The following is a 14,402-nucleotide window of genomic DNA, read 5'->3' as shown; positions in this document are numbered from 1 at the left end:
AACATATAAACGAGGAACATTATGGGGCGAATTACCTGGCAAAGAAAATCTTTGGATGCTGGTGCACGTGGATGAAATTCTATACCGTTCCGCTCGTGTCTGTTTAACATTCGAAACTCAAACCAAGACGCTGTGATAAGGGCTGCAACAGTTGCCAGGGAAACCTGATGGCAGGATGCTGAGGGTTGGTGCTGGAGGAGTAGAGATGCGGGGGGTGGGGGGGTGGGGGGGGCGTTTTTACGTGAGGACACGGGTACAATGCTCAGGTTGATTTGCTACCACTCAAGGAACACTGGCCGACTAGTCGAGATACGGCACCTCGAAGGAACCTGACTGACGAGGGGCAGCGAGGTGCCTCGCGTTGCGCCGGTGGTCATGCCGTTTGGCGCATTAGTCTGAGTTCGTAGTCGTGGCAACGCGGTGTTGACATGGCGCAGTCGCACTCCGAGCACTGGGATGGCGATGACATTCAGGAAAACACAGAGCGAGTGTGAGTGAGCTTGTAAACCAGAGCGGGGTTTTTCCTATTTCCCCCCGTGCAGACAGAAAAGGACCCCGTGCCGACCAGTTCACATTCGCTGTTTCTCCTCTCGAGCCGAGCCGAAGGGAAACATCACTACAATTAATGATGATAAGAACAAAAATAAAAATAAAAAATAGCCACCAATTTTCACAGACTTCAACTGCTATTTTATGTGCCAGGTTTTTTTAATTTTCAAAGTGACCTCTGCTAACAGAACATCTCTCATAATTATAACCAGTGTAATTAGCTAATTATAATAACAATAACAATATTACAATAAAGGTAACACTTGATTTAAAAAAACAGAAAATAATCCAAACTAGATAAAAACCCAAAATGAAAAACACTTATAATAGTTTTTTTTTTTTAAAAGAGATCTATAAGGTTCTATATTTTTTCATTTCATTGTCTTTTTCTTTAGAAAAAAATTCACCCACCACTGTATACTGTACTTTATGTCACCTTCGCCTTCACCCAACGAGCTGCGCTTACCTTTAAAAATGCTTGGCAATGCCTGTGGTCCATTTAGCTCCCTGTTGCCATGAAATCCACTCACACACGGTAACACTGAGATACAGTTGTGAAATTATCCTCTGCAAAGGAGCAGTCTTCATCAAAAGGTTCATGTCCTGTCTGTGATGCTTGGTGACATGAGGGGTCCTGACTGCTTGAGACATCGGCGCAGACAAGTCAGTGGGGGCTGGATGGAGGGAGCCATTTTGAGGGCCAGGTTATTTCCTGCAGATGCATGTGGAGCTCACTTAGTGGCACGATGAGTCCGCCCCACTGCTGGTCACCAGCTGAAGTCCAACAGCATCAGTCATAACACAACTTCAGTATCAAATTCAAATGATAAAAATGTACCCAGCTATTTGTATGAACAAGTAGTAGTAATAATAATAATCATGGGAACACTAACAATGATAACACAACAATGATATGTCATGTGCCGTAGTGATGGATCTTATATGTTGAAACCGAATGCTGATCAAATCTAGAATTAGTTTTTCCAGCGCATGCTTAAGTAGCATGTGCAAGTTTTTAGTAATATACATAACATACTGTTGATCATTGTGTTATGTCGACCTTTAAATAACAAAACAAAGCTCTCGCTTGTTATCATTATTACCATTATGATCATTATTATTAATACTGAAGCTGAGCTGGATACCAAATGATGAGGAGCTATAGTTGTAGTTCATATTTCCGTGGTAGTATCACAAAGATCCTATATCCACCAATGATCTTTTTAATGTGAATGCTTCGGGTGGGGGGGTGGACACTTTGTGCAGCTACAAAAACAGTCGAGACCAAAATAATTTCACTCAAATTTACTTTGCAAGATTTTTAGTTTTGCCTCCATCTCATGAAATACCTCTGTGCAACGTGTGTCCTTTAGCAGTACAGTCTGGGCGGTTATCTTGTTCCAACTTGGAGAGTAGTTGTGGGAGGGCAACTACAACATCTGTCTTGTTTTTCTTTTTTTTTATATATATATTCTTCAGACGTTGTAGTTTTCAGTCTGAAGCTTGATAAGGACTCTTTATAATTTATTTATTTGAATGAAAATATATTTACGGTATATATAATATGTACTTTCAGTCACTTTTTATCTCTTTTATCGCTCATTGTCCTTTTTGCGATGGGATTTTTTCTCCTCCCACGATTAACCCACCAGAGAAGACAGTAGCCAGTAAGGTGTGAACGGAAAAAAAGGGAGAAAGGGAGATTGAAACCACTGTTGTTGATCTGTCTCCCTGCAAACTCCAGGTCTGATACGTGTGTCCTGGACAGAATCGCTGCACCGCTCTAATCTCGCTTCCTGGAAACCTGGGGCCCATTCCGTTCATCCAAACCATTCATTTGTTATTCAGTGTCTCTGAAAAACAATAATCTAACAACAGGGTCAATGGCCATTATCACATCGCCCTCCAAATACGTACACTGAATATGTCTGGAAATATACGAATCTGTATAAAACCTAGAGGATCACTGCACATGTGCACATTGTAGCTTTCCACTCTGATTGTGGACGCATATGGAAATAGTTGGCTTGATCTTAGACTTTGGCAAAGACTTTAGCAGGTTGCACAGGTAACTGAATGATTCTGATGATTCTGGTGTATTTTATAAATGTTTGTTTCGTTAAAAATTATGTGCAGAAGCTATTCTGGGCCTAGTGATCAGATATTGGCCTCTGTCTCCTTCAGTCTTTCTATCTGCTTCTCCCACAAAGCAGTGACTATGTGAAATGTCATGTCTGCTGAAACCTGTCCATGAGGACAGACGGCTACAATCAGTCTCATATACTCACAGACACTTTCTGTGTCATTGTCTCTATCCAGCATCCCTTTCTCCTTAACTCTTACTTCCACTCTTACTTTTACTCAGATTTGAGTCTCTTGCACATTTTCTTTGGAGCCACTCTTAAAAAGCAGTGGCTCATTCTGGCCTTTCCCCATGAGGCCTTTCAGAGAACTGTGGAGACCCAGCTGGGGAAGGGGTACAGGGGAGGGTAAGGTGCACCCTGTGGTATTTCCCCCACATGTGGAAGTTGGAACCTGGGAACAGGATAAGGATGTGTTCTGAGAGCAGGATGAGGGGTTGTTGTTGTTGTTGAGGCCCAAACCGGAGACTGTGCCCATGCCCAGGCCCATCATGTTGTTGTTGAAGTGATGGGTTTTGTAGTAGTGGTTGAGGTGCTCTGACCGAGCCAGGTTCGGCAGGTTGACCATCTCCGGATGGTGCAGCCGGAGGCTCTGGCCCCCTCCAATTCCACTGCTTCCACTCTGCGTAACGGTGGAGCCTCCTGAGATGCCGCTGCCTCTGCCACTCGTCCCGGCCCCCAGCTCATCCTCCACATTGATGATCTCAATGGCACGAGCAGGGCCATGGTGTTTATGCAGCTGGTGCTGCTTCCTCAACTTGTAGAACACCACCAGCATCACTGCTGCCATGAAAGTAATGGCTACAAAGCAGCCAATGATGATCTTGGTGGTCTTCATCACATCATCTAGACCTGAGAAGCCCGGCTCAGTGATGGGCGGAGTGAAGCTTGGTCGGGTGGTGCGGGGAGTTGTAGAGGACCAGCCACCTGACAGAGAAGAAGCTGTGGTGGGAAAACCATCTTGCCACAAGTGACGCGTGGGAGTGGGGCCAGGGTGAATTCGAATGATGGTTTCATTGGTGGCAACCAGCGCAGGCTCCTCATCTCCTATGGTCTCCACTGTTTCCACAGTGACTGTTGTAAAGTAGGTGTAGTTGACACTTGCGTCAGCAGCAGTGACATTGAGGACAGCAGTTGCTGTGGTGTTGCCAGCAGCATTGGTGACCATGCAGGTGTACTGGCCTGTGTCTCGCAGGGTGACATTTGTAAAGTTGAGCGTGCCATCATGCAGGACTGATATCCTAACCTTGTAAGAGCCGTGTGTCATTAGAGTGCCATTAGGGGTTATCCAGTTAACAGATGTCGTGGAGGTGCTTGTGCGACACTTGAGTTCAGCGGCCATACCCTCTGTGACATTGAGGTCTGTCGGTGGTTCAACAATGACAGGCGCATAGCAGGTGAAGTGGCTTTGGTCAAGCTCTCCAATGTACTTGCCCTTTAAGAATGGCGGCGCATGGCAACGGGCACAGCAGGTGGTGTTGCTGGGCACCGTTTCTTTCAACCACCAACTAAGCCAAAGCACATCACAGTTGCAGACCCAGGGGTTGTGGTTAAGGTGTACCCTCTCCAGCTGGTGAAGGGGCGTGAACAGGTCATGGGGCAAGGAGTGCAGGGAGTTATGGGACAGGTTAAGCTCCTCTAGGCTTTTCAGGTCATCGAAGGCATTACGCTCAATGACCGACACCTGTGAGTGCATGAGCCAGAGCTTGCGGAGAGACTCTAAGCCCTGGAAGGAGCCGGGTCGGATGATCTCCAGTCGGTTTCCAGACAGCTCCAGCTCCTCCAAACGCAAAAGGGCTGTCAATTTTGGAATGTCCTTCAGTCCACACATGCCCAGGTTCAGGTACCGTAGATTGATGAGGCCCACGAATGCCGCGTCGGAGATGAAATCCAACTTCTTGAGCTCACCCAGGTCCAGGCGACGAAGCGAGGGCACGCGGTGGAAGGCATAGCCTGGCAGAGTCTCAATGGGATTGTTGCGCAGCCACAGCTCCCGCAGCTTGCTGAGGTACTCAAAGGCATGTGATGGCACCAGTGTGAGGCGGTTGTCGAAGAGCTCCAGCGTGTTGAGGTTGGGGAGGCCATTGAATGCTCCGACTTCAATCTGACGGATCTGATTCTTGGAGAGTTGGAGGATCTCGAGGTGCCTCAAGTGCTTGAAGGTGTCAGACTTGATAATCTGGAAAGACAGACAATGAGGAAGTTACTGTACAAGATGTAGAATGGTAAAGGTAGATTACAAACAGATATTTAAGTATTTGATTTTGTTTCAATTTGACAATGGAAGGTTATAAAAAGTGTAATTAATATAGCTAAACATATGTTTTAATAAACAACGTATGCAGATGTTAATAGTTAATTTCTCTGCTCATAATGGTAAAAGCCAATCTCTCCATCCTAGTTGCTATTGTTGATGCCTGCAGGGGTAAGCCATCAGGTAAGAGTTTTACCGAATACCCTGATCCCATAAAATCGTTGTTGTACAGTAAAACCCCGAACCATAATCCTGAACAGCTAATAAGCATAGTTATCTTGTTTTGATTTTTTTGTTTCCCTTCACATATCAATAGGGTGACGAAGAATACACACAGACCAGCAGAAGTTGTGAGATTAAAAAAAGGCAAGAATCAGCGATCACACTTAATTTGTAGTTAACAGGCTGACATTCAGCAAATGTGATAAAAAGCAGAAAATAAACTTTTGGTTCCATCGCTAATAAGGACTATGGTAAAGCTACGATGAGCCCATTCCTATTCCTAACACTGCCCCTATTTCAGTGCAGGCTTCAGACACGGAAGTTACTTACACTCTGTTGATTCAATGAGACTCTGGGGACTTTGTAATGACACATTATAATCCCTTGATAACAAACTGATTATCAGTGTTGGACTATTCACAAGAGGTGACAGTACAATTCACCACAGAGACGAAGCTAAGAAACCAATTTAATTAAAGAAAACAGTCAAAATATTCTGTGTGACTCTTTTCTTTAACCCATTTCACAGATGAACAACTGAAATCAATCTTTTTCTCCAGGAGGACATGAATCTGTGAAACATGGGAGCTGCAGGCCCTGGACGCTGCAAACTAGCATCGCTGCCGTCCGTCCAACCATAGCTCATTTGACGAGATGTCAAAGACAGACAGCAAGTGAGCGCGACCAAAAGCCCCTTAAATCGGTGACTGTTTGAGATATGTGTGGCCAAAGCCCTCTGTGGGACACACAGAGACTCCTGGAGTCAGGCCATCGCCTCTTCTGTATGTAGGGCAGGATGGGGGGTAGGCAAAGGGGGGCCAGAGAGAGAGAGAGGAGTGGGGATGTTAAGAGGAGGTGGGAGCTGTCAAGGCTTTACTCTAAGGGTACTCAGTGTAGGACAAAATAAGCCAGAGAATCTAGGATGCCTTCAGGTGTTAAAACATTTTTAGATTTTTAATCATTTCAAATGGGCCTGCAGGATATGACAAACCAAATCGAAATGTGAAGGCTAAAAATGAAACACAACAAATGTTGTTATTAGTTCTTTACTCTTTTCTTCAATGTGAGCAGCATCGCTTTAACCGTCACACACACAATCATGCGGCATGATGTCCCATTTATGCTCCGTTACTATCACATAACGTTTAATAAGATGTTTCCTCTGAGGAATAGAGGATATCAGACTGCTCTGCCTGATGCACAGAGCAGTCTGACATGATTAGAGATGCACTAGACAATTTTAACAATGTCTAGGATACTCGTTGCTTTTCATTAATGTAGTGGAAATGAATTTTTAAATCACAAAAAGAACAAAGCACTGTCAGCACCATGAGGAGGAATCCAATTACTTCAAATGATGTTGCAAAGAGTAAACTCCAACCACTGTGTTTATAAATGTAGAGACTCGTGTGCTTTGTATCGATGGTCTGTGGTTAAATGATCTTCCCTTGCAGCTGTAAAGCCACAAAACACAGTCTAGGGACACTAGATAAATTGGTAATGCATACAAAAGGCAGCACTGTGTCATAGAAATATGCCTTGCTTTCAATTCATAAAATATTCCCTGAGTTCAGTCGAGGCTTTACTGCACTTTCTCTACCATTATCACCCCTTACTTTCCTGTCCATTCTCTGAACTTAAGTTCTGAGAGAAAACCTGTATCAACAAGTTAATCCTAACATCTGTTCCTGCCTAAGGTTCTTATTATAATGGGTAGAAAATAAACAAATATAATAATGCATATATAAGTATAAAAAGACACATAAGTATAATCAGGTATGTGTGGATTTATTTGAGCACTCTGAAGGAGAAAATCCTCAGTCTGTCACACGGGATATGTCTCTTCTATCAATAACTTAAATTGCTACACTTACAATAAATGAAATCAATAACTGTATTAAGATGTGTCGACTGTGAAAACTAGACACAGTGGCATGTATGAAATGATAGAATGTGTGTTTTCTACGTGTGTGAGTTATGTGTGATGCTGTTGTAAATAAAAACCAGAGTGAACCATGACCTCCGCTCGGTCATCGCTATTCGAGAAACAACCGGCAGTCAAAAGAAATCAATAATACTTTCAGACAAGCATTAAATTACTCTGCTTGATGCGAGTTGGAGCAGTAAAATATGAATTTATTTTAAACTAAAAGACGTTTTACCGACACCTAGACAATTAGTTATCATCTCTATATGTGCATCTCTGCCATATTTGTGTTTTAACTTTTTGCTGTGTATATCGTGCACAACACAAACCACATGGCGTATTGTGTTGGACACAATTTTTGTTAGTTTGTCTTGATCCTGGTCCGAGAACAACTTTCAATCCAGTTAATTTGAATCAGACTTTACTGAAACGTCCAGAGGTCCGGACCAAACAAGGCACATGGTAAAGTAACCACTGAAAAGACATGCTTTGACCTGACGAGCGAGCATTTACCTGTATTGAGTTCTCCTGCAGATTGAGGTATCGCGTGTTGACAGATATGCTCTCGGGCACCTGCTCCAGGTTTTGCCTGGTGCAGATGACTCGGCTGGCCTGGTTGGAGCAGGTGCAGAGGGAGGGGCAGGAGGAAGCGGCTCCTACCAACTCCGGCCCAGGGAGGAGGAGCCGCAGTAGCAGCTGGGCCAATAGAAAGAGGAAGGGGGAAGGGCCGGGAAGGCAGGTCAGCGTGGCGATGCGCATGGCAACTGGGACATGACCCTGCTCTTTAATCCGAAGGTACAGGTGAGGTGACTCCACTCTGGTGGATTTGCGAGAAAAGGTTTACTTTCCCTTTGGTTCTCCAGTGGCAATTTGTTCTTTCTAAGTCCACATCCTTTGAGATGTCTCGTGTCCTCTGTCGATCCCTGTGCGTTTTCCTCTTGTTTTTTTCCACATAGAAATATGCAGATAAACAGATGTTATTCCCTTTTCTTTCCTCCCGTTTGTTATCTGGGGATTCGACTGAGGCTTTTTGTGAAGTGAGAAGAACCCAGGAGTTACTGTGGAAGAACAAAAGAGAGAGAGACAAAGACAGAGCAGATATTAAAGCAAGAACACAGACTGCGCGCCGTGTTTTCACCAACAGAGAATGAATAGAGCAAATAATAGGAAGACATCTACAGTGTAGCATATCATGGGACAGACTGTCTAAAAATCTGTGAGAAGCATTAGAACTTCTTTGTCTCTGCTCATATCAAATCCCACATAATCCCTGAGCAGACATTTTGTCAGAAATCAAATCCTTACACCCAGGGCAGGTGGAAGCCGATTTCTGTAATTAGTGGTTCAAGGTGCTGGAACGGAAATACGAAACCATTCAATCTTAAGTAGGACAGCAGGATATGTTCCGTCTTTACAGGACTGCATTCAGCATGAACACATGAATAAATCAAAAAGACATACATTTTTGACAAATTTTTTATGATTGTAAACAGATGAGCTGCATCACACACCATCAAACTGAAACGGTAAAGCAATTGTGGTTTTACCATATTTTTCACTTCGAGTTCCCAAGGCCGATATACTGTGGAAATGTTTTGTTCCAGAGCATAAAGTATTGCAAGTTTTTTCATGATGCATTTAATAAATAAATGTAAAATATTTGCTAAAATGTTTTCAGGAAAAATGATCTTGGAAGATTTCAGATGTGTTGTGAAGGATATTAGGGCCTATCCCATTTCACCTCTTCACCCTACACGTGGCCGCGCCAAACGGAGGGGTAGGGTGTCCTACTTCTTGTTGGGATGGAGGGTTTGGGGCAAGTGTTAGGTCTTTACAGATTTCCCAGAATGCCTTGCAAATCAATGGCTAGAGAGACCCATGAGTGTAGCATTTTCTCCATTAATAGGTATTTAAAGTAAGTTTAATTTTGTTTTAATGTATTGTGATCATTCTTTACACCTGCAGAAGTATCTGGAGCTAGCATGCTAATGTTACATTGTTATTGCTTATGAATACACGATAATCCACACAATGCACTTAATTTAATTAGCGTATAGCAGCAACTTACTGAACTTAACTGCTCCTCAAATAACGAAGCATCCTGGCAGGGTTGCCTACAGACCACTGCTAGTAGCCTGAAGAAGTCTGCTTTTCATAAATACGTGAAATAATGCAGAGCATCCAACCTTTTAAACTTCCATCAGAAAAGAAAAACAAAAAGTTCTATTATATTTTTTCATGTTTTTAAGCTTCACTTGATTAATGAGTTTGATTGTTAATCAATTATGAAAATTGTAGATTAGATCAGGTTTTTCTGCATCTAAGAGAGGCAAAATGATGATATTACCACATAATAATAATAATAAAAAAAAAAAATTAAACCATGTATGATTTTTAATCTGTATATAAAAGAGTATTAATAAATGTGAACCACAGGATCAATGAAAAACTAAAGAACTTGACATGTGGTTTGGGGAACTCATGGCTGAAATACAAGTGAGTCTAAAACTACAACCTATGAATAATTCACTCTTTGCAATGTGAATCCCAATGTTGTCTTTCTTAAAGGGTGAACAGATAAACCGCTTAAAAGGGCACAGGTAAAGCGTAACAGTGACCGACTTTAGAACAGATCTGGTTTAATGAGTAGCTTTTCCATTCATCTTCTCCATGTCAGACGTTTGAGAAAATCCTGTTGGTTTTAGCCAACCAGCTACCAGCTGAATCGTGACCATATACTTTTTGATTCAAAACAAAAAAAATATTGGAAAAAGGCTAAGGTACAAGACTGTGTGCATAATTATTTTAAGAGTGGGAAGGGAACTACACAGCCAATGTCAACCAATATGCTGCTCATTACTAACACTACACTCCAGTACATGACCTACTATCTAAACCCCCTTTTTCTTTTGTCCAAATTCACTCCCCGGGCAGATTTAAATAACCGCATATAACCACACATTTTTGTGAAAAAGTAGTAGAAGAAAACCACAGCATGCTTAGAAAGGGACATTGTGTTTGCTCTGTGGTAAACTAAATGAATCGCCGATCGTTGGCAAAGTGATCTTTGTGGTTGTGGTAATCCTAACAATCCTTTCAAGTAAAAAAATCTCCACTTTGTGAAAGCAACATTTGTTAACACTAATTATACCACGGTACACCAATTAACAAGACGATGACATATTGATGTTTGAATGTGCAACCACCTTTAAAGGGATAGTCCAGCCAAAAATGAAAATTCACTCTATAGACTCACCACTATGCCTCCTAGTTACTGGTGCAGCTCTTGCGAGAACTCGTGATAGCTGCAGTTACTGCAGCAGTAATTAGGAGGAGGATAACAGCAAACATTTATTTATTTATTTGGGGGGGGGGCTTTTTTATCGCCTTTAATGGATAGGACAGAGTAAGCTTGTGAAAGTGGGTTAGAGAGAGAGTGGGGAGGACATGCTTACATGGCCACGGGTCGCAATCGAACCCAGGCCTCTGCAAGCTCCTTGGGGCAGCAGCTCTACCAGGTGAGCTGTATGCCGCCCCGACAGCGAAAATTTGGGCTAAAAACATGGAAATTAAACTGTTTCGAGTGGAATTTGAATATCTGAGCCTACGGCACTTTGATGACACAACAGGAGCAGTATGTTTTTTTTTTGCATTTTGAGGAATGGTCGCCATTTACTTCAATTGTATTGGATTTGGCTGCAACTCTGTTTACCCCTGAAACTCCATAACTGTTAAACACAGTCAAACACATCACCCAGCCCTCCATCAGCACAGTGGGGAGTAGATAGAGTGCATTTTCATTTTTGGTTGAAATATCCCCTTATTTAAACTTATACTTATCAATTCAGGTTCCAGCTCTGGAAAAGTTCACTAGGCTGAATTTCCGCTGCTGTATAAGAACAGTATTGTGTGCTCCAGGGGCTGGAGAATGGTAGCGAATGGTGCAGTCTACATCAACAGTAATGTATGGCCAGGTTCTGTCCGGCTCCACCAGCACGGAGAGCAAATCTCCCTCTACAGGTTAGACCTGAATAACCTAAGAAATGAAGGGCATCCAGCAATATGGATATGGTTATCAATGATGATGATGGTTGTAATGACGGGATTTTGACACGCAAACTCATTTGAAACACTGAGCACAGTAAGAAAGGAGACGGGGTGAGAGAGAGAGAGAGAGAGAGAGAGAGAGAGAGAGAGAGCGCATGAGAAGGAGGGAAGGATTATTAATCTGATAGATGACTGTATGGCTGCAGGCAGAGAAGGGAATTATCAACACTACAGTAATAGATGAATACTGAACAGCTGCAGAGAGCGGGCCGGAGAAAGAGAGAGGGAGAGAGAGAAATAAAGAGATAGCGATGGAGACAGATGGAGGAAAGGTTGAGTGAGAGGGATGATGAGGGATAAAGACCCAGGGAGAGGTATAAATAGTGAGAAGAGCAAAAAAAGAGATCAGTAAAAAGAAAGGTAAAAAAAAGTGGAGGAGGGAAAATAAGGAGGGAGAGAGGAAGAAGACACATTAATATTAATCACCAGCGAGAGAGAGAGAGAGAGAGAGAGAGAGAGAGAGAGAGAGAGAGAGAGAGAGAGAGAGATGGGTTTTCAATAGAGAGATGAATATAAAATAGAGAGAGATGGAGGGAGGGGAATGACAACACAGAGACGCATATAAAACAGAGAGCAACGGAGAGATGGGGGCAAGAGACAATATGAGGGGATGAATATGAAACAGGTGGAGACACAGAGACGGAGAGAGAGAGAGAGAGAGAGACGGAGGGAGAGAGAGAGAGAGAGAGAGAGAGAGAGAGAGAGAGAGAGAGGGAGGGAGGTTTCTCCTGAGTGCTGGATGGGTGGGAGGAGAGGTGGGGGTGAGATTAATCAATAATGTGTACGCAGTATAGTTCAATGACATTAAAACACACACACAAGGACGACATGATAAATCATATCAGTGGCATCATCTCCGCTCAGACAGAACAGGACGACGGCAGCGGCGGTGGGGGGGGATGCAGCCGTCACCTGGGGGACGCCGGCTCTCGCTGCCCTGCAACTGCCCTTCGCCTCCATCACGACACACAGCGGTGCCAGCAGCGACGGATAAAGAGGCACTCAAGCGTTATTTTTGGCTCAGCTCTCACCTCCTTTTTTTTTTACGTTTTAATTTCCAGTCACATTTTTCTTCCTCCTACCTACGTTGCGGAGCTATTTCAGGGAAGACGGCGTCTGAGCGTAGTCGAAAAGTGCGAGAAAAAGAGAGAGTGGAGGCCGGGGTTAAGATGGTCGCTCTGATGTCTGGCGGGTGGGGTTGGGGTGGCTGAAAAGACGGAGACTAGTTGGAGCTGACAGCTGGTTAGAGGCTGTTTGATTGTGCTCTGCCTCGCTGCTGTCACTTCCCACATGATACAATAGTCTCCACCTGCACTCCCTCCTCTTCCTCTCTCCATCTCCCCTGATATCTCCCATCTCCTTCTATATAACGAGGAACACTCACTTTGTCTTCTTCTTCTCTGTGAACACTTTTGCAAACTCATTCACCCTTCTCCCCCCCCCCCCCCCCCCCTTATGTTGCCTCCCCTCACACTTCCTTCCTCCCTAGTACAGCATACGGTATTTCCTGGACCTCCCACAGCCCACCTGCCCACCTGTATGACCCTTTGTCCACTATCAGGGGTGTCAACGCCACACTGACCTCCCAGTTTGATGAAAGATCAATCTGCTACAATGATGCATATTAATCCCTAACCCCAAAACACACACACACACACACACACACACACACACACACACACTCCTCATCACAACCCCCGATTCTCCTGCCACCACAAACACACACAGAGGCACACACACACAAACACACTGCAGCTTCCTTTCCCCCCTTTTGCGCTCGCTCGCTGCATTCAAATCTTAGCCAACAGAGTTACCATGGTTACCTATTCACCACAGTCTCACACTCTGTCCAGCTGTATCCCACCAATTCCACATCCACCCCGCTCCTCCTCCCCCCTCATTAGCCCCCTATACACATTCATATAGAGAAGGCACGGAGCGAAACACGAGTGTGAATGACATCGACCCTCTGAGAGACCATTAAGTCTGCGTTGCAGCGGGCCGCATTCAGGTTTTTAGCACCGATCATTTTAATTTGTCCAGAGTGTCGGCCCAAATGACAAACAGCCATAAATCACACACCCAAAGGTCAGGGTCACTCTTCCTGTGAGTGATGATGCAGTGGCAGATTAAAAGGTAAGCAAACTGACATTCTGGGGACTTAAAATAAATTAAATGGACATAGAAATAATAAAATGAAAGGGCAGCTTTTAGCACCTTACGGCCCTAAATCAGATTCTCAATATTAGCGATGGGCCTTGACATGAAAAGACATCAAATTTTCTACCCAAGTCAAAAACAGTTTTGGTTATGGCAGGAAATATTTCCATATTTGTGACTCGTGTCCTTACTGTGGGGCATGACAGAGGTGATGTAAAATGTTACCTTGAACCAATCACAACATGATGACAGTTGTTCTTTTTCCTCATGATGCTAACCTGTTACATAACATTACATATCATTCAGCCAACAACGACTACGAGTTACAGGAAGTGCATTCAACCATGAGGGTACAAACCAAGAACATTAGCTTAAAAAAAGACAAACTACTAGTGCTACATATAAGTGCAACTTGACTTAGACCATCTTCTTAGCCAAAGTAGGAACGGAGGAGCGTGTTGTGTTAGTAAACTAAGGCAGGTTGAAGACTGCATTCTGCATTCCTGTCAACTCTTTAAAGGAAACATATGATGCTTTCTCAGTGTTTCTCTCCTCTAGTGTGTAAAACTTTTTCAAGGTTAAAAATAAAAACACTGAAGCTCCTTCAACATTTCCTACATGAGTTGGAAGCAGGCGACCAATCACAACAGAGTGGGACAGCTGGCCAATCAGAGCAAACTGGGAAGCACCAAGAGGGGGGCCTTAAAAAGACAGGGGCTAAAACCAAGTGTTACAGACAGAGGCTGGAACGGGGAGCTCCAGCAGTGGGCAGTGTAGTGTTGTCGCTATAAATTGATACCGATACCAAGTCATGAATATTGATACTGATACTTTTTAGATACATTTTTGAGATACTTAAGAAAAATAGATTGGCTCTAGTTGAGCCAGCCTTCTGCAGTGAAAAAAAAAGGGTTAGAAAAATTATGGTGATACATTTTTCCTAGCAGAGGGTTTAATTATTTTGTGAGGCTCCAGTAGTGTGCATGCTAATCCTGGGTTTGAGCTTCCATGAAATGCCAGACTTAAAATGTTATCTATGCTC

The 14,402-nt window shown here is 43.6% G+C and overlaps 1 protein-coding gene across 1 annotated transcript in view; it reads right to left on the bottom strand.

Moving 5' to 3' along the window:
* Window positions 1–704: 704 nt before the first annotated feature.
* Window positions 705–14,402, bottom strand: part of lrrc4ba (leucine rich repeat containing 4Ba) — a 33,579-nt gene continuing 19,881 nt past the window's right edge. Inside the window, exons 2-3 of the mRNA XM_062407196.1 lie at window positions 7,607–8,151; window positions 705–4,869 (exon numbers count right to left, since the gene is read on the bottom strand). Of these exons, the coding sequence (XP_062263180.1) occupies window positions 2,911–4,869; window positions 7,607–7,852 (2,205 nt within the window). The 5' untranslated portion in view covers window positions 7,853–8,151 and the 3' untranslated portion in view covers window positions 705–2,910. The remainder of the gene's footprint in view (window positions 4,870–7,606; window positions 8,152–14,402) is intronic.

This window comes from Platichthys flesus, chromosome 16 (genome assembly GCF_949316205.1).
Source record: "Platichthys flesus chromosome 16, fPlaFle2.1, whole genome shotgun sequence".
Lineage (NCBI taxonomy): Eukaryota > Metazoa > Chordata > Actinopteri > Pleuronectiformes > Pleuronectidae > Platichthys > Platichthys flesus.
Note: the sequence above shows the minus strand (reverse complement) of the source record. Positions and strands in the feature narration are given on the sequence as shown.